This window comes from Rhinopithecus bieti, unplaced genomic scaffold (genome assembly GCF_001698545.2).
Source record: "Rhinopithecus bieti isolate Rb0 unplaced genomic scaffold, ASM169854v2 scaffold_8675, whole genome shotgun sequence".
NCBI lineage: Eukaryota > Metazoa > Chordata > Mammalia > Primates > Cercopithecidae > Rhinopithecus > Rhinopithecus bieti.
In genome coordinates, this window is record NW_016806447.1 from 35,125 (window position 1) to 61,655 (window position 26,531).

General features: G+C 37.9%; 1 protein-coding gene across 2 annotated transcripts in view; it reads right to left on the reverse strand.

Moving 5' to 3' along the window:
• Window positions 1–21,178: 21,178 nt before the first annotated feature.
• The window catches only part of FGF5 (fibroblast growth factor 5), a 21,175-nt gene continuing 15,822 nt past the window's right edge, over window positions 21,179–26,531 (reverse strand). Inside the window, exon 3 of one of the 2 annotated variants that reach the window (XM_017876521.1) lies at window positions 21,179–22,187. In XM_017876521.1, coding sequence (XP_017732010.1) covers window positions 21,840–22,187 — 348 coding nt within the window. In that variant the 3' untranslated portion in view covers window positions 21,179–21,839. The remainder of the gene's footprint in view (window positions 22,188–26,531) is intronic. The other variant, XM_017876522.1, reaches the window with a different exon arrangement.

The window sequence follows — 26,531 nt, forward strand, 5'->3', positions numbered from 1 at the left end:
TACAGATGCTTAGAAATGAAGTGGATGGAATTAAGGGGAGAGTTCCCTACATAGCTTAGGGATCTGTGATGTATCAACTGCATCTTGACAGATAAGAAAAAGGGAAATATTCTCAAGCACTCCTAAACTACTATCAGCTCAAATTATAATGACACTAAGGTATCTCGAAGACAGAATTTGGATCCTGGGTTTACTGACAACTGATTTCTGAAATTTGTTTTCTGAATCTCTGATGCCAAGAAAAAAAAAAATCATCAAAGTTGATTTTAATCCCTAATATGGAAGTACACCAGACATAACTCTAGGTGTAACTATGGGAAAAAATTCTGTGTTATTTTTCAAAGATCAGAATGGACAAGTAAGAAGGATTAAAAATACCAAACATCAGCAGGCACCTCTAGAAGTATAGGGTGACTAAAGCAGGTCAACTCAATATCTGAATTCCGTAACCAACCTCTCATTTGGTCAAGTAATTCCTCAGTGCTTGGTGCAACATTTGTTTATATCAGCACATAAATTCATACACTTTTCTTGTTTTGGCTCAGTGAACCAAACTTAGATCTGGCCATTTGCTCTTCTTTTCTAAACCTACAGCACCCTCATATCTGTCTCAATAGAGGAGGAAAAATTTAGGTTTTGAACAATGTAACATACTACGGATGTACATATCAAAGATGAACATACTGTATGAACTAAAACTTAGTAATTAATAACCATTCTTCTAACATTGAACTAAAAGACAGGAGAGAATAACTGAATATGAGCTTTGCCTTGTGAACCATGGGAATTTATATAATTATTCAATATCAGTCTCTTCAACCTAAAAGAGATGAAATTACTCATACACATGCCATTGTCATGAGAACTGAAGAGAGAAGATGAAAGCACTCGGTACGGTACCCGGTATTGAATATGAATGCAAAGATAGAACAAATTATCCAGAAATGTCTTATTCTTTCATAGGTCTTCTATTTAGTTCACATAGCATGGAAAGTCTTAATACAGAAAGTTAATGTCTGAGTTAAGAGCAAGTTTGGAGACAGCAAGAAAAGGAGCCTTATTTTAAAGAATTTAGTAACACTCTGTCAGACCTGAAATGAAAAACAATTTGGGGAATGAATTATCTCTTCCCTCACCATGGAGAACAGCTGGTAACACCGCAATTTTTAAAAAACAACCTAGTTGAGGCAATCGGATCTTAAGAATTGGAAGTTATTGCTCTAAATCACAGTACTTCTAAACCCGGAGGTATCTACTGCTAAACCTTTAAAATAATGAAATTCATTAAAGATTCCCAGATCTTAGGCTGACTCTGGTTAAAGTTTACAACCATAGTTACTGGATCTACCTTACCTAGACTGGTTACAATGCAGGTATCTCCTTTCTTTGTATGAATATGTTGGGGAGGTGGTCACTTCTGTGATGGGAAGGTCTATGAACTTGTAGTAACATATAAGCAATCTTTTAAAAAGTGGAATAAAAGTCTGTTGTAAATAGTTTGTGTTAATTAGCCTAAAGATTACATCAAGCTCTGCGGTAGGTTTACTCATATTTAATTATATCCATTTTTAAACCAGTAGTAACTTACGAGATTTCTGGAATGTGTTTAGTAATCCACTGAGAAGACTGACTCAGAGTCATAGAAGAAAGATATCCTGTGTGTCCAGCTGCCGTGACTGTTGACTTCTATCATTTGTTACCCACACTTTAAGATGAATAGGGAATGCATCAAAACTACATAGTTCAATTAGCACAATAGCAAGTATGAAGCTATTATGTAGATGTGACATATTTTCTGTTAAATCATATGAGTGGTCATCACTTTTGCTAAAAATATGCATGTCATTTTTCAAGTGCCCTTTCTTTTGCCCTCGATTGTTTTTTGAAGACAAAACAAACCATCTTTTGTGGCATTCAGCAGTCTGCTCATTTTGTTCCTGTTGACAATAGTGTTCTCATTTCTTCTACTCAAGATATGTGGAAAATAGTCTTTAAAAACCTGTTAGACACAAGATCATATGCTTTTTGAATGAGCGCTTTACTACTGAATGTGTGGCTTATTGTGGAAATATTTAAGAGCATCTTAAGCTCAGTTCTTATAAAGGCTATTACCATCGTTTTCCACTTTAGTGAGCTCTTAATCAAATGTCTTACTTGATAATTAATGTAGCAGCTGGTCAGCCAACATGGTTACAACTATGAGGTTATGTATTTTATAAAACCTTATATTTGAATAATGCCTTAGCAGCAATTTATTCCAACTTTTTATGTCTTTGTGTATATATTTCTATCTTTGCCTTGGTTTGTTGTCATGTTTGTGTTTATAAATGTTTGATTTTTTTCCTTCTCTTTCTCTTTTCATTCGAAAAGAATTTATTCTGAGAAAGAACAAAAGAGTCTTAGGAAAGAAGTGAGCTTCTGTATCAGAGACTGGTGGGAGTATGCTCTATCTTGGGAGAGTCAAGCTGAAGGTAAGACTTAAACCTCACAGGAGAGTTTCATGTTTTTGATTACCCCTAAGGTAGAATCATCTCATTGAGTCTTTCTACCCCAGAATGCAATGATGTTAAAAGACCTTAGAGAACGGACTTACACCAGCAAGGAATGTGAAGAAATGTTTGTTAATTTTTTATCCATTTAATCAACTGTACTAATTAACCTATGTCTTACTGGCATCCTCCCCTCCCCCTACACCTCGTAGTTTGTAACTGTTAAATAGATCATTTTTCTGAGTGCACCAGGTTCAAAAGTTTGATTGACTGTGTGTTCTAAGAGAAGACTTTCTCTTATTCATATCTATACACCAGTGTCTTTCTAAAGGGAGTTTACAGAGATCTGGGGAATTATGGTGAAAGAACAGAGTTCTTCATGATAACATTTACAGTCTGAACAGACAGTTCAGTCCTAAAAGTATCCAATTCGGAAACCGAGTTAGAGAGGAAGCAGTAGAAAACCCAGATCTCATTGCTGGGAAACTTTACAATTTATCAGGTCAAACCCCAATAAGATGTCCAAGCCCTTTCAGTTAATTTGTGGCAGACCTAAGTTCAAGAATAAATTTCTATTGCCAGTCTCAGTTCTTTCCTTTATAGAGCAGAGAACACAAATGGCTCCCAGCTATAGAGAACTTGTGCAACCAATAAGACAAAACACATGGAACAACCAGAGGAAGAATAAGACTTCTCTAGTCATTTTTATACACCTGCATATAGTAAGTTTGATAAATACTAGCTGTTAACAAAATGCATGGCTTCTTAAAGTTATATTTAAAATGGTTATTTATGTTAATATAATTAATTTTTAATTGCTGCTGAGTCTGTTTAATTTGAAACTGATATTATCTAATAATGTGTATATGACCGCAAGATAAAATGAAGCATGCATCAAGCAATTGTCAACTCGGTTAATAGAGCCTAGTAAGCAGAACATACTATTTAAAATTTTAATCTAGATTATATGGTTAATGGTTGACTTTAGACCTAAATTATCTAGGCCATGTCCTCATTTCCTTGTGCCAAGATAAATATACTACAAAATGCGATTTTTTAAAAGTTGATCAGATGAAAGGTAGTTACTAACATTAAAAAATAAAAGTTAACATCAGAAGATTCAAGAAAAAAGTATATTTGGCACAGTAAAGAACACGTTGTGGCTTATACCTAATGCTTCAATCTTCTGCTTCATCTGTAAAATAAGGATACATTCTTCTACCTTACTAAGTTTTTGTGAGGGTAAAAGCCAGTCATTTCTGTTATAGCTCAACATGTAATTCTCAAAAAACATCACTGCAAAATGCAAAATTATGGAATAAAAACCACAGGACTCATAAGAAAACGGGGTTAAGAGATTAATACTCAAAAACTTCATGAGGCAGCACTATTCACAATAGCCAAAAAGCAGAACCAAGCCAAATGCCCATCAATACTATACTAGATAAAGCAAATGTGGTACATATACACCATGGAATACTATGTAGCCATAAAAAGGGATGAGATCATGTCCTTTGCACAGAAATGGATGAAGCTGAAAGTCATCATTCTCAGCAAACTAACGCAGGAGCAGAAAACCAAACACTACATTTTCTCACTCATAAGTGGGCATTAAAAAATGGAAACACATGGACACAGGGAGGGGAACGACACACTCTGGGGCTAGTTGGGGGTTAGGGGGTGAGGGGAGGGAGAGCAGTAGGACAAATAGCCAATGCATGCGGGGCTTAAAACCTAGATGATGAGTTGATAGGTGCAGCAAACCACCATGGCACACATATACCTATGTAACAAGCCTACGTAAACAAACAAACATGTTTTGCATGTGTATCCCGGAACTTAAAGTAAAATAAAAATAAATAAATAAATAAAATTAAAAGACAAACCTGGCCGGGGGCGGTGACTCACGCCTGTAATCCCAGCACTTTGGGAGGCCAAGGTGGGCAGATCACGAGGTCAGGAGATCAAGACCATTCTGGCTGAAATGGTGAAACACCGTCTTTACTAAAAATACAAAAAATTAATCGGGCATGGTGGAGGGCACCTGTAGCCCCAGCTACTCGGGAGGCTGAGGCAGGAGAATGGCATGAATCCGGGAGGTGGAGCTTGCAGTGAGCCGAGATCGCACCACTGCACTCCAGCCTTGGCAACACAGTCAGACTCCGTTTCAAAAAACAAACAAACCTTCGTCAGAGACATGGAAAAAAGGGTAAGAGCCCAATAAAAAGTACACATAGTTTTAAACATGTTAAAAGTTTAAGAAATACACAAATACCATAATAAATAGGGCATCTTACCTTTAAAATGGTCTGAAGTTTGCCTGTACTGAAGTTTCTAGTGTATTCTGTGTAAAAGAAGAAGAGAAGAAATAAACTGAGCAAAAAAAACTTCTATCATAAAAGAGAGAAAAGAAAAGAGAAAAGAGGAAAATTCAAAAAAGCATAGAGAGGGACATCAATAGCAGGATGCATGCTGGGCTGCATGGCTAGGGTAGCAATAGAAAGGGTTGTGGCTTGTGAGGTACCGTCAAGTAGTTTGTATTAGCCTTCCCAGGCTGCCATAACAAAATACCACAGACTAGGTGGGTTAAACAACAAATTTATTTTTTCAGTTCTGGAAGCTGAAAGTCCCAGATCAAAGTGCCAACAGATTCAGTTCCTGTTGAGGGCTCTTTTGCCAGCTCACAGAGAGTTGCCTTGTTGCTTTGTCCTCACTTGCTGTTTTTCTGCGCATGAGGGAAAAGAGAGCTCCAGTGTCTCTTCCTTTGTTTTAAGGACCAGTCCTAACTTACCAGTATCTCATCTTTCTGATTTCATTTAACCTTAATTATCTCCTTAAAGCCCCTATCTCCAAATACAGTTATATTAAGGGTAAGGACTTCAACATACGAATTTTTGGGGGAAACAATTTAGTCCACAACAGGTTTGAAGGAGGGATATCTGATGGAAAATTGTAATGACAGATATGAATAGGTATGGCTCATTGATCTCATGATGTGGATGTATATATTGTGTATTCCCTCATAGCTCAGTTCAGCTGAAATATCTGTTTCTCACAGATGAAACTGCATGAGTCAACACAAAATTTACATTACGCTCAAATTGTTTCCTAATCAATCAATGGAGTTGGACCAAATTAGGATTTACAAAACAACTGTTGTAGTAAAACTGACAGTACTCATTCAATCAATAACTACCACCTAAAACTATAAAACTGTGTCCGGACTTGGTGGGTTCTTGGTCTCACTGATTTCAAGAATGAAGCCATGGACACTCACGGTGACTGTTACAGTTGTTAAAGATGGGGTGTCCGGAGTTTGTTCCTTCAGATGTTCAGATGTGTCTGGAGCTTCTTCCTTCTGGTGGGTTTGTGGTCTCCCTGTCAGGAGTGAAGCTGCAGACCTTCGTGGTGAGTGTTACAGCTCTTTTCTTTTTTTTAAGACGGAGTCTCGCACTGTCATTCAGGGTGGCGTGCAGTGGCGCCACCTCCATTCACTGCAAGCTCCACCTCCCAGGTTCAAGCCATTCTCCTGCCTCAGCCTTCCGTGTAGCTGGGATTACAGGGGCCCGCCACCGCGCCCAGCTCATTTTTTATGTATTTTTAGTAGAGACGGGTTTTCACCATGTTAGCCAGGATGGTCTGGATCTCCTGACCTCGTGATCCACCCAGGATGGTCTGGATCTCCTGACCTCGTGATCCGCCCGTCTTGGCCTCCCAAAGTGCTGGGATTACAGGCGTGAGCCACTGCACCCGGCCGAGTGTTACAGCTCTTAAAGACAGTGACTCTGGAGTTGTTCATTCTTCCCCGTGGGTTCATGGTCTCACTGCCTTCAGGAGTGAAGCTGCAGACTTTCCTGGTGAGTGTTACACCTCATAAGGGCAACATGAGCCCACAGAGTGAGCAGCAGCAAGATTTATTGCAGAGAGCAAAACAACAATACTCCAACACTGTTCAAGTGGACCCCACTGGGTTGCAGCAGACTGGCTGGGGCAGCCTGCTTTTATTCCCTTATCTGGCCCCACCCAATCCTGCTGAGTGGCCCATTTTACAGAGAGCTGATTGGTCCACTTTACAGAGCGCTGATTAGTCTGCTTTACAGAGTGCTGATTGTTGGTTTTGACAGAGTGCTGATTGGTACCTTTACAATCCTTGAGCTAGACACAGTCACAAGGTGCTAGTTAGCTAGATACAGAGTTAGCTAGATACAGAGTACCAGTACCAATTGGTGCCCTTTACAAACCTTGAGCTAGACACAGAGTACTGTTTGGCTGTATTTACAAACCCTTGCAGCTAGACACGAATGCTGATTGTCGCATTTACACAGTCCCTTGAGTCCTAGACACAGAGTCAGAGGCTATGTCCTCCAAGTCTCCCACTAGGTTAGCTGAGAACATAGTCAGCCAATTGGGTGTATTCACAAACCCTGAGCCTAGACACAGAGTGCGGATTGTGCACATAGGATCCTGCTGAGCTAGATACTAAAAGTTCTCCAAGACCGATCCAGTTCAGGAGCACACCAGCCTGGCTTCCCCCAGTGGATCCCTGCACCAGGCAGCAGGCGGAGCTGCCCTCCAGTCCCGAGTGCACCTGCCTCTCAGACCTTGCTGTCAAGACGACCAGCACGTACCAGGGAGGACAGGCGACTGACGCCTGTGGCGGAGGCTTCAGGCCGCGGGGGAGCCCACCACAGTGGGAGGAGCTCAAACATGGCGGGCTGCAGGTCCCAGAGACCTGCCCCGCAGGGAGGCAGCTAGGGCCTGGCCAGACTTTGAGTGCCCTGCCGGCGGGCCAGGCACTGCTGGGGGACCGGGCACAACCTGCGCAGCTGCTGGCCCAGGTGCTAAGCCCCTCACTGCCCTGGGCCAGCAGTGCCAGCCGGCCACTGCGTGTGCGGGACCCGCTGAGCCCACGCCCGCCAGAACTCACACCTGCCGGTGAGCGCAGCGGACAGCCGGGGTTCCCGCCTGCGCCTGTCCCGCCACACCACCTGGCAAGCAGAGGGAGGGAGCTCCAGCCTCAGCCAGCCCAGAGAGGGGCTCCCACGGTGCCGCAGCAGGCTGAAGGGCACCTCAAGCGCTGCCAGAGTGGATGCTGAGGCCGAGGAGGCGCTGAGAGTGAGGGCTGCTAGCACTTTGTCACCTATCAAAACTACTGGAAGAAATGCTTCACAGCATAATTTTTCTGGGAGAAACACTTGACAACATTAGACTGGGCAAAAATTTTTTAAGACCTCAAAGCACAGGCAGCAAAAGCAAAAATAGGAAAACGGGATTATATCAAATGAAAAAGCTTTCATACAGCGAATAAAACAAGAGTGAAAATAAAACCTACAGGATAGGAGAAAATATTTGTAAACTATACATGTGACATGGAGCTAATACCCGGTATATAAAGGAAACTCAAACAACAGCAAAAAATAATAATAATAATAATCCAATTTAAAAGTGGGCAGAAGACCTCAGTAGACTTTGAAGACAAACAAATGGCCAACAGGTATATTAAAAAAATGCTGAATGTCATTAATCATTTATGCTAAATACAAATGAAAACCACAACAAAATACCACCTCATTCTAGTTAGAATGGCCATTATCAAAAAAGACAAAAGAAAACTATTGGCAAGGATGTGGAGAAAAGGGAACACTTACACATGGTTTTAGGGATTGTAAATTAGTATAGCAATTATGAAACACAGTAGGAAATTTCCTCAAAATATTAAAAACAAAACTACCCTATTATCCAGCAATCCCCCTACTAGGGATATATCCAACAGAAATACACGTGTTGAAAACGTATCTGCACTCCCATGTTTATTACAGCACTATTTACAATAGCTAAGATATGGAATCAAATTAGTGTCCAACAATGGATAAACACGTAAAGAAAATGTGGTAAATATACACAATGAAATAGTTTTCAGCCATAAAAGAAAATGAAACCCTGTCATTTGGACAACATGGATGAACCTGGAGAATATAATTTTATGTGAAAAAGTCAAACACAGAAAAACAATTAGGAAAGTTGATGTTGTAGAAACAGGAAGTGGAACAGTAATTGCCAGAGACTGAGTGGGGAGGGGAGGGAGGAAAGAAACATGGGAGAGGTAGGTCAACAGGTACCAAGTTGCAATTAGATAGAAGGAATAAGTTCTAGTGTTCCGTTGCACAATAGGGTGACTATGCTTAACAATAATGTGTTGTATAATACAAAATATCTAGAAGAGAGGCTTGTGAATGTTCTCACCACAAAAAAAAGATAAATACATGAGATGATGGAAATGGTAGCTGCCCTAATTTGATCATTATATAACATGAATGTGTATTGAAACATCAAATTGTATCCCATAAATATGTACAATTATGTGTCAATTAAAAGTTTTTTAATATTGGAAAAAAAAAGTATGATATTCACATTACTTTTGGTGGATTATCCTAAAAATAATCAAAGAGTAGTTATGTATTTGCATATTTGTTCGTGAATGTCTCAGTTTTAGGCCTTACAGGTATTTATTAATATTGATATGCTATTTTGTGTTCAACTCTTAACTGTTGATCATAAGGCAGATCCTTAGAATCTTGACCACATCCAGCAAGGCCACAGATAAATTGTCTAGGGGAGCTTGCAAACATGGTGATACCACATTAGGGTTTAAGGCTTTCCTAATCCTTCTACAAAATTTACCTTACTGAAAAATCGGTAAATCATTGTGAGGTTTTTCATGTTTGGCCAGAGAATGAATTAAATTTTCAGACAAACTTGGCATTCCAGTTGGAGAGCTTATTAGAATTAAAGTTTGACTAATCATTCTGGCTAATTGTATAGTTCACTTACTTTCAACTCTCGAGTCTTTTCTAGAATAGGGAATATTGTCATTCTAATAAATAAATAAATATCGAGTACCTCCTTTGTGACAGGTTCACACCAGGCACCAGAAATCCTGCAGTGAAGAAGCCAAGCCAAGTGTTTTTACACAAGGTGTTTACATCCTGGTGGGGGGAAACAGACTACTTACATAACCCTGAGAAAATCAGTAAACACCAAAGTATAGAAGATAATCAAGGAGCATGAAAAATGCACTAACAAAAATAAGAAGAGCGATGAGATGGAGTAAGTGGGGGAAGACACTTCAAACAGTCATCAGGGAAGGCATCTCTGAGGAGGGAAAGAGTAGAATAGCTGAACAACTGGGGGAAAGGCATTCCAGGCATTGGGTTAAAGCAGAGTTAGTGAGGTGGAAGAGACTAGGGGATGGAACAAGAGAGCGAGGAAAGGACTAGATCCATCCATCTTAGTGGGCTAGGAAGCCACTGAAGAGTTCTGAGCAGGAAAAAGGCATGATTTCTGTTTTTAAAATTTCACTTTGACTTCTCTGTAAAATCCACTGTAGTGAGAAGAAGAAAGACCAGTTGAGAGGCTGTAGCAACAGATCAAGTAAAGATGAGGTAGGGAGTAGAGACAGAGAAAGGTGACAGAACTCAGAATTTGTTGAAAGGTTTAGCCAAAAGGAGTTGCTGGTGTACTGGATGAAGGTTATGAGAGAAAGGAAAGGCACAAGGATGATTCCTAGGTTTTTGGCTCGAGTCACTGAATAAATCATTGTGCTGTTTATTAAACTGTAGAAGTCTGGAGGCTTAACTGGTTTGGGAACAAGAGTTGAGTTTTGAACACGTCAGGCTTCAGATGCCTGTTAGATATCCTGTAGCAATATAGAATTGCTACAACAGGCAGTTGGCTACATGAACGTGGAATTCTGGGAGAGGTTGAGGCTGCAGATTTAAATGTGGACGTCATCAGCATATATCTGGTATGTAAGGCAAAGGTGAAATCACATGGGAAGTAAGTTTACAGAGAGAATACAAAAGAGGCAAAAACTGAGCCCTGGGGTCCCGCAAGGTTTACAGGTCAGGTAAAAGAGGAGCTAGCCAAAGAGACAGGAAGAAATAGCTGCTGAGGTAGTAGAAAGGCCAGGTGCATGTGGCAATTTGTAAAACACGTAAAAAACGTGTTTTATGAAGAAAGGGTGATCAACTTTTTGAAAGACTTTAAGAAATATCAGTAATAAGTCCCAAATTGATCACATGCCTTGCATAATTTAGGAAAAGACAGTCTGTGTGCCTTAGTATTATACGTACAAACACATACAGCTAATGTTTTGGGAGGCTGAGCAAAGAATTAAGGCCTCAAGATCACGCTTTGGATAAAGAATATTTTAGGCTTTGTATAACCACTGAAACTTTTGAATTTTGCCTTGCTTATGAGTATAAACTTCTTTATGCCCATGAGAATGTTGAAATATGCCCTCATCTCCGACTGTAGAAAGAGGATCCTCTTCTTATTCCCCTCACACTTTTCTTTGGCAGCCCAGGCCCTCCCTTGTGCTTCCTGACCACAATACCTTTTCCCAGAGAATGGATTCCCCAGCAACACTCTGAGGCTGAGAGTAGCACATAGTTGGTTCACAGGGAGTGATCTTCAAAGTTACGATGGTACATAGTAGTGCCAGACCTAGCAAATAAACATACGGGATACCTATGCAATATTTGGGACATACTTATATAAAAAATTATGAATTGTTTACCTAGAATTCAAATTTAATCGAGAGTATTGTCTTGTGTCTGTGTCCCTACCTGTAAAGAACTGAAAAAGGGGCCGGGCGCGGTGGCTCAAGCCTGTAATTCCAGCACTTTGGGAGGCCGAGACGGGCGGATCACGAGGTCAGGAGATCGAGACCATCCTGGCTAACATGGTGAAACCCCGTCTCTACTAAAATACAAAAAACTAGCCGGGCGACCTGGCGGGCGCCTGTAGTCCCAGCTACTCGGGANAGGCTGAGGCAGGAGAATGGCGGAAACCCGGGAGGCGGAGCTTGCAGTGAGCTGAGATCCGGCCACTACACTCCAGCCTGGGCGGCAGAGCGAGACTCCGTCTCAAAAAAAAAAAAAAAAAAAAATGAAAAAGGCAGGGTGGAGGGAGAAAATTATCTTCTCTATGTCAGCAACTGAGGCCTCAGCTGATCCTAGGGGTGCCTTGAGGCTGCTTTGGCCCTTCATATTGATTAAAAATCATGGCAAGGAGGTCAGGCCATTGTATTTCTGAATCAGCTAGTTATTGGCCTCAGGGTACCCTGGGAATGAATGTAACCTTGGCGGTTGCCTAAGGGTAAGAGGCACAGCCTTGAGCAGCTGCACGTTCAGCAGCTGAGTTATGAGCACTGAAGAGGGAATCTGGACCAAGCATCAGGGTGTCTTAGATTTAAATGCTAACTTCTTAGAAGCCATTCATTTCCTATTAATAACTGTATCTAATTAGTTAAGGCAGCTAAATATATTCTGAATGCTTTAAGTGCTACATTAAAACTAAAAAGGACTGTTCAAAAGTAAGGTGGCAGTACTTATTACAGTAGTCCAGCTCTGCCCCCGTGGGATATATAGAGCGTATTTTTTTAATTGTTCATCTTCTCATCTCGACTACAAGCTTCTTGAGGGAAGAAACCAGGTCTTATTTATCTCTGCACCCATCACTTGGGGCATATTTGGCATGTAGTAGGTACTCAAGCAATGTCTATGGAAAACAGACAGGGAATAACTAAGCAAACCATCCAAATGGAAACTGCTTTGACAGTTTCCTGCCCTACCCTCTGCGAAGGTGGAGGGAAAGTGATATTAGGCCTCAAAATCAAGGTGCGACATCATTTTTATTTTTCCTCTTATTTTCTTAAGCAAAGCAAAACTGGTTCTACACTCCTTGGCCTTTGAGTCTATGTTTTAGGTAATTAATAAATCTTGACCAATCTCTGAACCATTCGGTTCACTAGATGTTCACTCAGTCACGGAGTGCATTATTGTTTGGATGCATGAGTCATGACATGTTTTAAAGAGCTAAGGAGACATAGATCCTTTCCCACTTGGGTCCCTTTAGGAACCTTTGGAACCTTCTGGAAACTTTGAGGGTCTTCTTTCTAAGGGGAAGAAGACTTTCTACACTCTGGTGAGAAGAACAAGAGGCTTCTATTTCTCTCTTAACCTGAAACCTCGCCTCTTATGAATGTTTCCTTCTATTAACCCTTGAGTGAATCACACTGATGCTTAATGATAGTCCTCTGATGGACATGCTTTCTCTCTTAGAATGAGTGTTAACTGAAGTAGTCTCCAGATTCCCTAAAGCCAGACTAGTGATCCCAAATTTTAACCACATTGGATCTTGCCTGCACATCCTGCCTCTGGCTGCACACCCACCTTTACGCCCACGGCATGAAGCTGTGACCACAGAGGCAGAAACTTGCAGGGTGGTCTTCTGAGCACACCCTAGGGGAAAGAGACATGAAATATTTATTGACTGCAGGCCAATGTTACAGGAACGCTGGCTGAAACCACTGCAAGGGTGCCTCTATAACAACCAAAGTAGACACAGCAACATTTGCCAACACCCTTAAATGTCCTGGGGGAGGTTTGTTTGCACTAATCCTAGCAGTCCAAAAAGCAGCAGCTGTTCTCAAAGGAAGTCTGATATATATAATCCTTTATTTAAGACCAACAGTGGGAGGTGGTATTTAATAAAAAAGGTGCTAAATTGTTAACAATGTTCTTGCTTCCGGCAAACAGGTAGAAAAAGAACTGAAATGTTAAGCAATACTCAGGACCATATTTAATAATACATCTTGATTTTTTAATTCATGCAAATGTTTCTGTGCTATAGACATCTTTGTCTTGGGAAATAAATTTGGGAAGCACAGGTCAGTTTTTTTCCAATTTCTGAGCAATCCTGAAATCAGATCGTATTGCTTTTCCAATCCCAGCTGTAAGGTAAATGTTTGTTATAGCAGATAGAATTAGAAAAGCCTACACACAATTTTCTTACGTTCTATTGGATCCCTAATTATCTTAAAATAAGCATAGAAATATCTTGCATCTTTGATAACATCCTGTAGGTTAATAATCAATTTAAAAATGCTATAAATTCCCAAAAGCAGCATCAAAGAAACTTGAGAGTTACTTCCAAAACATGTAATGTAAACTACAGCTTAAGCTTTTGGGTCTATCCTGGTAAACAGTGACCCAACATATTAAATTCCTTTGGCAAGAATACGTGTCATTTTTATCCTACCAAGAACTGAATATCACATTCTAAAGCTATGGTTCACTTCCCTAATATTATCAGCAAGAAGGTAAATTTTCCTCAAACCAATATGTTTAACTCTATTGCCAGAACCCCAGCATAATGCCAGGTGTAAGGGGTTAAATGAACACTGAATGCTTTTATTAGAAACTTATTAGTTGTTTCTCCCACTCTGTAGGTTGCCTGTTCACTCCAATGGTAGTTTCTTTTGCTGTGCAGAAGCTCTTTAGTTTAATTAGATCCAATTTGTCAATTTTGGCTTTTGTTGCCATTGCTTTTGGTGTTTTAGACATGAAGTCGTTGCCCATGCCTGTGTCCTGAATGGTATTGCCTAGGTTTACTTCTAGGGTTTTTATGGTTTTAGGTCTGACAATTAAGTCTTTAATCCATCTTGAATTAATTTTGTATAAGGTGTAAGGAAGGGATCCAGTTTCAGCTTTCTGCATATGGCTAGCCAGTTTTCCCAGCACCATTTATTAAATAGGGAATCTTTTTTTCCCTATTTCTTGTTTTTTTAAGGTTTGTCAAGGATCACATGGTTGTAGATGTGTGGTACTATTTCTGAGGGCTCTGTTCTGTTCCATGGTCTTATATCTCTGTTTTGGTACCCAGTACCCATGGCTTTTTGCAATCTAACCATCTGCCAAAGGGCTAATTATCCAGAATCTACAAAGAACTTAAACCAAATTTACAAGGAAAAAATCCCCAAACCAAACCCCATACAAAAGGTGCGGCAAAGGGATATGAACAGACACTTCTCAAAGAAGACATTTACGCAAGGCCAACAAAAACATGAAAAAATGCTCATCATCACTGGCCATCAGAGAAATTGCAAATCAAAACCACAATGAGATACCATCTCACACCAGTTAGAATGGCGACCATTAACAAGTTAGGAAACAACAGGGTGCTGTGAGAGGATGTGGAGAAGTAGGAACACTTTTACACTGTTTGGTGGGAATGTAAACTAGTTCAACCCTTTGTGGAAGACAGTGTGTGATTCCTCAAGGATCTAGAATAGAAATACATTTGACCCAGCCATCCCATTAATGGGTATATATCCAAAGGATTATAAATCATGCATGCTAAAAAGGTACACATGCCACATGTATGCTTATTGCGGGCACTATTCACAGTAGCAAGGACTCGGAACCAACCCAAATGTCCACCAATGATAGACGGATTAAGAAAAAGTGGCACATACACACCATGGAATATTATGGCCAGCCATAAAAAATGATGAGTTTATGTCCTTTTTAGGGACATGGATGAAGCTGGGAAACCACCCATCTGGAGCAAACTATTGCAAGGACAGGAAAATCCACACTGCATGTTCTCACTCATAGTTGGGAGTTAAACAATGAGACACTTGGGACACAAGGTAGGGGAACACCACACACCAGGGCCTGTCGTGGGGTAGTGGGAGGGGGAGGAAGCATTAGGAGATATACCTTAATGTAAATGATGAGTTAATGAGTGCAGCAAGCACACCCAACCATGACAAACATTATACATATGTAACAAACCTGCACGTTGTGCCACATGTACCCTATGAACTAAAGTATTATATGGTATATTATATACTATTACTATATATTATATATTATATATTAAAAGGAATCAATCTATAAAGTGCAAAAAAAAAAGAAGAAGAGAAGAAGAAGGAAAAGAAAGAGGAGAAAATGCACAGTTAGAACAAACGTTTAGGAAAGCTTCTAATACCATGGCCAGGTACTGCCTATTTTGATTGGTCATCAAAAGCTCAGTTATTCCTTATTTTCCTCAACTGTATAGTAGGAATATAGTATAGTATCTGCATGATGGAAGGTTATGAGGATCAAATAAATTAATACCAAACAAAAAAAAAAACTTATTAGTGGTTTCTGCCATAAATTATTAGCAATCAAGAAATCATTATTCTTTTCATTTGCTTGGCTCCTTTGGACCTTGGAGTTTTGCTAAACTGAGTTGATTTTGTATCATTAAACATTAAACTCCCTTGGCTAGTAGCGAAATCTTGTGATTTCTGCTCTGCACCAGCGAGGTGGGATGCGTGTGTATTTTTTTCATTTGTTCGCTTGCTCACTAAATGGTAAAGGCTGAGAATCTTAGGCAACATGATATCTAAAGTGAAAACAAACTCTCTGTCAGAGCTGATCTGCTGTTCTACACAGTGATACAACTAATGTGGCAACATAAATAAATGGGCATGACTTTTCCTCCTAATCCTAACTTACAGGATCTTCAGATCTCAGATAAAATTTATGGTAATTATTGCCATAATTGTTATCCTTTCATTACTTAAGCAGAAAGCATATTTTTTCTCCCCTTTGAAATTCATCTTTTATGCAAAAAGAAAAACAAGAATTGACTGAGAACACATGCTATTACACTATTTTCTGTTTCCAGATTTGAAACTCATTCTCTCACATGCTCCATTAAGATGGTGACTGTTAGAGAAGTCTTTGTATATTCACCTTGTACAATTAATATTCTAGTATATAGGTATGCTTAATCTCAGACATTCTGTATTAAGGTGAATGTAGGAAAACTCGCTAACTTTAAAAAGTGTAAATATATAACCAGTGTCAGAATATAGAAACGAGTTATAGAATGCACACATCCTACAATGACAGCCCTATCATAAAATGGAGTACTGTCGGGGAAGCTCAGCCATAATTGCACTCCGGAGAGTAAAAGACATTGTGTTGCCTCCTCAGCAGAAATTCACCTCCCTGTTTGAAAATCTGATAAATTGTCCAGTTTCCCGCAGAGGGAACGACAGAAAATTTAATGAGAAACACACTGGAGCTGGACCTGTCACTGTGTGATTATGCATTCACTAATCTCTCTGTAGGGTACAGAAAAATATCAGTCTTCTCTGAGACAGTTTATCTAGGGAAAGGGACAAACACATCTAGAAATAAATTACCAAAAAGAGATGACTTTATTCTCCCACTGATACCTACTGGCATCCTACCAGACTGCTTGTTTGGCCTACAAATAGCAAAAGCATTGGGATTTGCATAGTAACCTATTTTTATGATTGCCAGTGAAATTGAAGTGTCATATGATGACATGTATTGATAATTAAATGCAGCTGCAAGTGCCTGATATTTTTAGTTTGGTCTAAAAATGTATGTTTGAGAACTTCAAGTACAGTAGGAGTGGCAGCGGATGTTCTTACTCTTATTGTAGGATATATTTCATATTTAACATGAAATTATCTTACCTGTCATCATCATTTTTGTCCGATAAAACTTATTCAGCACCTGTATACATCCTAAAAACATTTCTGAGCAACTAACATATGCCAGGAACCTATAATTACAATTATACACTAAGTTTGGTGACTAACTAGAATATCCAATAGCCTCTACAAAGTGTTTAAGCCAGAGGAACACATCATTCAAATTTGCTTTTTGCTAAGAGCATTTATTAAGTTAATTTTATTAGCCTGATTTTAGGGTGGGAAATGTGCAATGAGGGCAGGTGTATTTTCTCCAGAAGTTCAAAATATGATAGTACGTTGATGTAAATATCCACAAAGAACTACTAAACAAGCACTGAGCAAGTCCAAGAATGTCTTACTAGCTGAGTGCCTTGTGCAAGGAGGGATCTCAGAAATTACTTCCTGAATTTTTGGGAAAGTAAGGGAATGGTGACAGAAAATTGTGTCCTGAGCTATCCTTATTTGGAGGTGTGATGTCAAGAAGAGAAATTACTCTCATTTCTTCAAGAATTTCTAGAAGGCTTCGTGGTGAATGGGGAACTTTAATCACAAAAAAAGTGTTTTTAAAATTGCATGTTTAATTAAGTAGAGCTATTTATTATCAACAATAATACCACTCTGACCATTCCCCCTCCAGGTTAACTCAAATTTTTTACATCCTTCATAAAATGCTAAGCCCAAAATCGATCCCAGCTTTGTAAATGTCTTGATCAAATCTCACACACTTACTCAGTGGCTTTTTTTTTTAACTAAGAAAAGATGTTTTTAAAAGATCTATATTTATAACTTCATTGACAGCTTTTTTCCTCATGTGGTTGTCCAGTTTCATCTGGACATAAATTTAAATTTGGTTTAATTACAGAAGGTAACATGTCCCTTTTTATGACCTCATAGAACTTTCAACATCGTAAGACTCCTACAATCACTGGTAATATAGCTAGAAATCATGTTAGAGATCAAATGGTGAAGGACAAAACAGGTGCTAGAGAGTGACTTGTGATTCATGTCTGAATAAAGACAAAAACAATTTAATAAACTAAAACATAAATGAGAGTTCTTGGTTTATAATCTAATGTTATTTTTATTGCATAAAATTGCTGAAATACTGATTGATGATGTGTAGCCCAGTTGACTGATTCAATGTCATAAACATTCTTAGATGTAAAGATGCCTCACCTGACTCCACTCAGGTTAGGTCGGCATCTTGTTCCCTTCTCTCCTCTGAGACTTTCAAATAGGGCAGAGTAAGATGGAGGAGGTAACTCTTTGTCTCTGCTAATACCTAATCATATAATCTTATTTCAAAAATTGGCCAGTACATTTGGATTGACTACAAAAAAAAAAAAAAAAAGGCCTTGTCCATTTATCCAGAGGTTTCCTCCAAAATTTTTAAAAATTTTGTCACCTTAAAATGGATTTTAAATTATCAGAATTTAGAGGTAGCAATGAAATAAATCTTAAAGGAGGTGTAGAATTCCTTTAAGAAGTTATTGTTTTTTTTCCATTGCAGCAATGGAATCATATATATTTTTAATGAGCCCAGAAACAATTCTCTGCAACTGTAAAAATGATGCCAGAATGCAAGTTTTTGGTTAGTGCCGTAGTTTCATTTTGTTATTGAAAATGGAATAAGTCATGATTTATTCCCTCCCTTCTTTGGAAGAGTAAAAAATGTTAATGGTAAGAAAATCAGTACATTTTCTATTTCAAGATCGATTTCACAAGAAATTTACCTACCAGATTTATGTTTTATTTTTAGCTACAAGAAATAAAAGCTTTAAAATAACAAATAAAAGTCTCAGTTTTATATATGTAATTTTTTAAATATATGTACAAACTTGGAAATAACTTCTGTCAGTATCTCTTATTGTTGTCACATGATTTTGAACTTCTGGACCAGTGTAATTCAGCTGAAAGAATCAAGAAAATTAATATACACCTATACTCTCAAATTAGTCTCTTTAGAAGGAAGTGAAGAGAGACTCTGTGACAGAAAAATCACAGTGTTACTACATCTTATTGAAAACCTCTATTTATCTCTATAGATGTTCCATATAAAGAAATCTTAAATAAGTAAACATAATATAATTGATAAAACTGACATGTTAGTCTGGAGATGTTTGTCACCTATAGGCAAAATAGACTCCTAAATAATAATACAAAATTTATTGTTGTGTTTAGATGAACATAACCATAATCCAATAATTTTGATATTTGGTGGTTCTGGTTACTTAAAATAATAAAAAGCTATGTAAGTAAGAACCCTCTTAGAAAGTTGTAAGCATTAGTATGGACTTATATTTATACACGTTTTCTGTACATAGGTTCATTTAATTAATTGATGTAGGTAACTTTATGCTTCACTAAACATTCATTAAGCATCATTGTACCTGTAATCCCAGCAATTTGGGGAGGCTGAGGCAGGTGGATTATGAGGTCAGGACTATCAAGAGGCCAAGATTGAGACCATCCTGGTCAACATGGTAAAACCTCGTCTCTATTAAAAATACAAAAATGAACTGGCGTGATGGCAAGCACCTGTAATCCCAGCTACCTGGGAGGCTGAGACAGGAGAATCGCTTGAACCAGGGAGTCGGAGGTTGCAGTGAGCCGAGATCACGCCACTGCACTCCAGCCTGGTGACAGAGCAAGACTGTCTCAAAAAAAAAAAAAAAAAAAAAATCATTGTGTATGGCCAGTGAAGAGAAGTGTAATTGTGTAATTTAATATTTTCTTTTTAATTTTAGCATAGCTTTAAATTTTGAAATTAATGATTCCTGACTTGCATAATATATATTTGGTAGTTATCCTACTTTCATGTTCATATGCTAATCAAATCAAACCAGGAGTATAAGATAAACTATTACATTTGAGTTTAATGTAGCCTGCAAGCAATATTTAGCCTATACAACTTATTCATTAACGTGGCCTGTTGTTGACCATCATTATTATCTTTCCGTTCACTAATTAGGAACGTATGTTTACTAGTTTCTGTTTGGCAACTAAAATTTTTCATGTGCCCTAAGAACTTGGTATACAGCGCACAATACTTAACAATAGATTAGAATAAACTAGAGTAATATTTTTAGCTTTATACTGTGTAAACACGGTGATATGCCGTTTGAATGAGAGTTGGGCATATCTTTGTTTAAAAAATTTCATTGTTCCATTTAACCCAGAAATACTTTAAAGTATAAATTAGTTCAATTATTTGTAGCATTTCATTTTATGCTATTTAAAAATTATGCATTAAGCGGAAAGAATGTTTAATCAGATAATTGGCTTTATAATAAAACACTATACTAATGTATATGTATAATATTTTAGTTGATGGATGGGTTTTTAGATATATTATTTGTTATATATATGTGTGTACTGTTTTCCCATCAAATTAAAGCAATCTGCTTATATGGTAGCTAGCTCAATTTTGATAAGTTTCCATTTTGTATTTGTGCACCAAAATAAATCATAGTTTGCTTTAAGGAAAAAATAGTTTATAAGTATACTTTAAACATGTTTAAATACAAACCATGAAATTTCTATGAACCTTCTGTTACTACAAAAGTCATACTTTTAACCATTAGCTATATCTTTTTTGCCACATTTCTGAATGTAATTAAACACTTTTATTTTGCAGAACTTTATTAAAATGATTATCTGATAATAAATTTCGTAAATTTTCTTAAGTTAAATTTTCTGTGATTTATGTCCAGCAGTCAGTATTTAAGTTGAAATTAAATGCCACTTTCAACACATTGAATTCCCAGATTAATTTACCTCTATCAAAAGGCCAGTTTTTTAAATAAACATCAGAAGTTTCCTTATAAAAGTGCACATCTATTCACTGGAATGGTTACCTTTAGGAAGGGAAGCTCAAAGAGTGTTTGCCTGAGTAATAAGAATATTTCTGACAACGGGACTTGGCATGGATAACTGTTAAACCATTCATCTCCTTCAGTTCTCTATCGTTTCTAAGTGTTTGCTCCCTGTGGATCTATACAGTGGGATAGCAGAGAATCATAGAAGTATTTTTAAGCACTCCAATTTCATAGTGTGTGCTTCACGGACAGAATAAAATGTATTCCTCCAGCTGTTAAAGAATGAGGGCAAGGGGAGATAAAAGAGAAATGAAGACAGACTTAGATCTCAATCAATGTTGCAAACTTAGTGTACGTTTACCTCTAAATCCTTTTCCTTACCTCCCACATTTAATTCTATTAAAAAGTCCTTATATTTTCTCCTTGCTTATAACCCATCATATCCCAGCCACCAAGGGTGTAGGATTCCACATAAACTCATGAATTTACATACACATACGCACAAATCCAAGCTGAGCCTTTGGTGCTGTGAAAGAGAATTTAAACATTTTAAAATGTAAAACTAAACATATTATCTGAGGTATGGCTAGAAATAAAAACAATAAAAAAGTGCAGTGAATAGGAAAAATTTAAAAGATTTCCACATTACAAATGAGATATAAACACATTTATAATTCATAAACAGCATAAAATGATTGCTTATGTCATATTAATTAAAATAATAAAAGTAAGAAAATATGCTCAATGCAGAGGTACTTTTAAGAAAACAAACAAAAAACAAAAGTTAACAAAATATTTTATCTGCATCAAAATATTCTTTGGAAACCAAAATAAAAGGTATCATGTATGTTCTTTCAGGTTGATCTGTAAAAGTCAGAAAAATACATAGTCCATGTTGTTTAACTTTCCGAAAATACAAAGTTCTAAATCTCCCTCAAGCATAAAGCAAAAGGCTTTATGTCTTGCTGACCTGAAGCAGTGTGCTCCCTGTATTAGTACAAAGAATTCCAGTTTCCTTCCTATCAAAAAACATTTTGTTTCAGTCACACTGAAACAAATGACGTGACTTCAATACAGGGTAAGTATAGCTGAAGCTGTGTCCAAAAATTTTTCTTCAGAACTCTGAAGACACCTATAGAAACTCCTGAGGGGAAAGAATGGTTTCTCACAAGGCCAAGAGGAATATTATCCAAAGCGAAACTTGAGTCTGTATTTCACCGTGTTGGTATTTTTCCGAGGTGCAGAAAGGGGAACCTTTGGCTTGATAGGGCTAGGTGGCTTTTTCTTTTCAGGAACAGTAACCGTGAAAGAAAGTTCTGGCTGCTCTGACTGCTTGAATCTTGGGAGAAAATGGGTAGAGATGTGCTGGGGTTTAACTCGGGGGCTGCACCCTCGTTTGGCTTTTCCTCTTTTATTCAGGGCCACATACCACTCCCGCCCTGTTTTTTCAGTTCTATGTATTGCTGAGGCATAGGTATTATAGCTGTTTTCTTGAAAACGCTCCCTGAACTTGCAGTCATCTGTGAACTTGGCCTAGGGAGGAGAAAAAAAGAGGAAATGTAAGTTGTGACAATCTTTTCAGCATGTAATAAAGTATAAGTTCTTGTAGGAAAAAAATAATAATAATTTTGTTGATCTCTGTTCTTCCTACTCCATTCCTTTTTATGAAGACATGTTTGCTTATTTTAAAGTTGCGTTAAAATTACTGTTTTCTTTTATGTTTCTCTTCATTTATCTTTGTAATACATTTCTGTTCACTACCTACTTGGTGACATAGTATCGATGAATATAAAAGTAACCGGAACTCTTGGTACATTTAAACCTTGTTACTATTGTTTAAATACTTTGAAATGTATAGTTACAAATCTTTTAACATACTATTTTTCCTCCTAACTCACCAAGAAAATAAATAGAACTATATTACTAAGAAATAATTCCCTGGTAAAATATAAATTCCTGTTCATAGAAATGGGGTCAAAATTATTCCTTCGAAACAAGCATGCATTTTTTCAATGTTATCAGTGTGATTGAGGCTGCTGAGAGAGACATAGCATATGGCCCCCATTAATATTGCAGGTGTTAGAGTTCTTTAGGAAAAAAAACAATGTCTCTTTACTCAGGCATTACAGGAAAGTATATTTGACTCCAAGAAGAAAAAAGTCACTGGAATTACTATGCTTTGGCCAGATCTTACACACACACAGAATATCTGCCCTTGAAACACGTACAGAATAGTGGGAAAACAGACAAGTAGACATCCGTCATGGTGCAGCTTGATAAATGGAATTATGACAGTGGTATGCAGAGGGTACAATGACAGCATAGAGGAAGGGCATCTAAGAGGGTGGAGGTGGCCAAGAAGAGGGCAGAAAAGTCTTCCTATAAAAGGTGACATTTGAGCTGAGTCTTAAGTACAACTAGGAATGTACTCTAAGTAGCATTAGAGAGGCAGACAAAATAAGAAAGGATTTTCAGGGAGAGGGAACAGGGTGTTGAAAGGTCAACATGACACTTTCAAATACCTGTGAGTAGTTCAGCGTGACCTCTACCTAGGATGCACCTGGGAAATAAGGAGATGAGCCTGACAATGTAGGTCAGCACCAGCTCTGAAAGGACTTAGTTTGCCATGTTGTGAAATTTGAAGGAATATGTGGGAGAATGGGGGAAGAGTGTGAACTTGGAATCAGACATACAATCAAAAGCCAGTGATGCCAATTAAGCTCTTAGCCTTAGCCTCCTTATCCATAACACTTACAACAACAGGGCTTTTATGAGAATCCAAAGGAGGATTCTGTAACTTTCATCAAACTTGAAAGTGTCCATAACGCCCAAAGAATTAAGAATTCCTGTACTAGTTCAGACTACCAGGTTTCATAATTTCAAGGAGTACTATTTACACAGAATTCCTGTGCTTGAGAATACCAAATATTTTGTCTACTATGTATAACAACACTAAAAGCTACATACTTCTATATCAAATCAAGAAGTTTCATATGAGAATAAAATGGCCTTTTTTCCTTGTTTTTTCTAATAATGCCAAACTTTTCTTTGGAATACTAATCATAACACTGAAATCTAAAAATCTGAATATGGCAAGGCAATCTACATAGATCCACTGTTGAAATCCACATGGAATTTGGCAAGATACTGACAGTATTAGAAGCCAACCAATATCAGAGCATTTACAAGAGCACATTAACTTTATGTACGACAGTTTACTGGAGTTACTTATATTTCAGTGTAGTTCAATCAACAAAGTTCTGTTTGGGGGTTATGAAGCCATATATATAGATCTTTCACAAGTTTACTGGCGAATCTTTGGATATGATCTCAAGCGGACTGAAGGCAGGTGTTTTTTGTTTTGTTTTGTTTTGTTTTTTGTTGTTATTGTTGTTCTTGCTCTATTGGCCAGGCAAGAGTGCAGTGGCATGAACTCGGCTCACTGCAACCTCCATCTCCCAGGCTCATGCAATTCTCCTGCTTCAGCCTCCCGAGCAGCTGGGATTACTGGTGTGTGCCACCATGCCCAGCTAATTTTTGTATTTTTAGTAGAGGTGGGGGTTTCACCATATTGGCCAGACTGGTCTCGAACTCCTGACTCCAGGTAATCTGCCCGCCTCCCAAAGTGCTGGGATTACAGGTGTGAGCCACCACGCCCAGCCGAAAGCAGGTATTTTAAAGAGTCACCACCTATGTATGGCATCCCTCTCACCCTGTCTTATGATACACACCTTGCCAGCCTACATTTAGGCCAGGACTGCAATGCTGACACCACTTTCAAAGATCACACATTGACTATTCCTATTTTTTTATTAGAAAGACTTGCTTACAAATTCATTGTAGATTTATCTACAGCTGCTTAGCTCTTAAAATGGCTTTCCCATTTAATTAGATAATCCCAATATTTTATTTCAAAATAAAAGCTATAGACATCTAGAATGTTTCTGGCTCTATAAACGGATAATAAGAAGTTTAGAAAGGTGTGAAACATTTCATTAAAAAGAGTATCTGGTATATTTACCTTGTCTCAGGTTTTTTTTTTTTTCTTAAAATGCAGTTGAATGACATTTTTGAAAATGTGTAATACATTATGCCTTGACCTGACTTCTACCTCTGTTTCACAAAAATAGCGGTGATTGCTTTACTCAATTTTGACAGAGTTAGGTTGTTAAAATATACCTCATTATTTAATATTTTCCCCCAACAGTGCCCAAGAAAATAAAGAAAGAACACGTCCATTTTTAATTGATGTAGATGACAGGCACACATACGCATGCACAGGTGCATGTGCAGAACACACACCACAGCATTTCTTTTTTTAAAAAACAGAAATCTATATCATTTCCATTTTAGGGTCTTTCATATGAGTGAAACCCACCTGCCCCACCCGCTACAATTGTTTCATCTAAAATCTTTCTGTTTTCCTCCTCTTTTCCTCCAGATTCATATTCTAAAGTTCTTTCTTAAGAGGAGCCCCTTTAAGGAGATGGCTATTCGGACTTCAGATTTTTCAGAGGTCACCTAACTGTTACACAGGGTAAAAATGTGCAGAGTCCTAAGGACCCACACACTCCACACAGCCCCTCAGCTGTTCAAATCCTACATTCTACATTAATACAGGAGTAAACGCAGTTAGACTGTTTTGACTTTCTTAATTGAGTTTTAATTTAATGTTTTGTCTGCAAAATTCTTCCAGCTGTGATGGAACACAGACTCATTTGAAGCAAACATTTCAGTGAATTTATTCATCTTGAAGGATCAACTCTTCCTGTTAGTCTCCCCAGTCTGGCTCAGACAAGATGGTGACCCTAAGCAGTACATCTCTGTACATAGTGTTGTGCATAGACCATCTTCATAGTAAAGAGTCATAGGTCTTAGCTAGAGGTACTAAAATACATACATTTACCATTAGAAAATTTTGGACAATAAATTTTCCAGGCTGATTTTTATTTTTTAAATCTTTTTTTAAAATTATAAGAAGTTCTCTAATAAAATATACACTTTTAAAATAATAGAACTCTATTATTTTCTAGAAAAAAAAAACCTGAAACTAACAAACAGACTTTTTCTATAGTTAAGAGTATGATGTAGAGGGGTGAATCAAATTTCAGATAAGTTGCTGAAATCAAGACTCCTTCATTTAATTGCCTTACCACTATCAGCCACTACAGTGAAAGCAATTGTTTAAATATTTGTTTAAAAAATGTTTCATATTCATTTTTCATTAATTTATTCCACAGATATCACATGCTAGGCACTGTGCTAGGAACCACTTTAACAGTGGAAAACAATATTGACATAGTCCTGCCCATGTTTTCGTTGACTTAAATTACATTAAAATCTCTTTAATTTCTCCTTGATCTGGCAAGAATAAAAACAGGTTACATTCCATAAACCATAATCGCAAAATTAAAATGAAATGTTTAAAATCATCATTTTTTGTAGTTTAGTATATACTCCTAATTGACAAAAAAAAAAAAAAAAAAAAAAAAAAAAGCTTTAAAAAAATTAAACTTTTTTTTTTTAAATATATAAATTATTACAAGGAGAGGAAACACACTGCTATTAAGAGAATTAAGAACTTTTGCTGGGCATGGTGGCTCACACCTGTAATCCCAACACTTTGGGAGGCTGAGGCGGGCGGATCATTTGAGGTCAGGAGTTCGAGACTAGCTTGACCAACATGGTAAAACCCTGTCTGTGCTAAACATACAAAGTCAACCAGGTGTGGTGGTGGGCACCTGTAGTCCCAGCTACTGGGGAGGCTGAGGCAGGAAAATCGCTTGAACCTGGGAGGCGGAGGTTGCAGTGAGCTGGGATCCTACCATTGCACTCCAACCTGGGCAATAAGAGCAAAACTCCATCTCCTTGTAATAA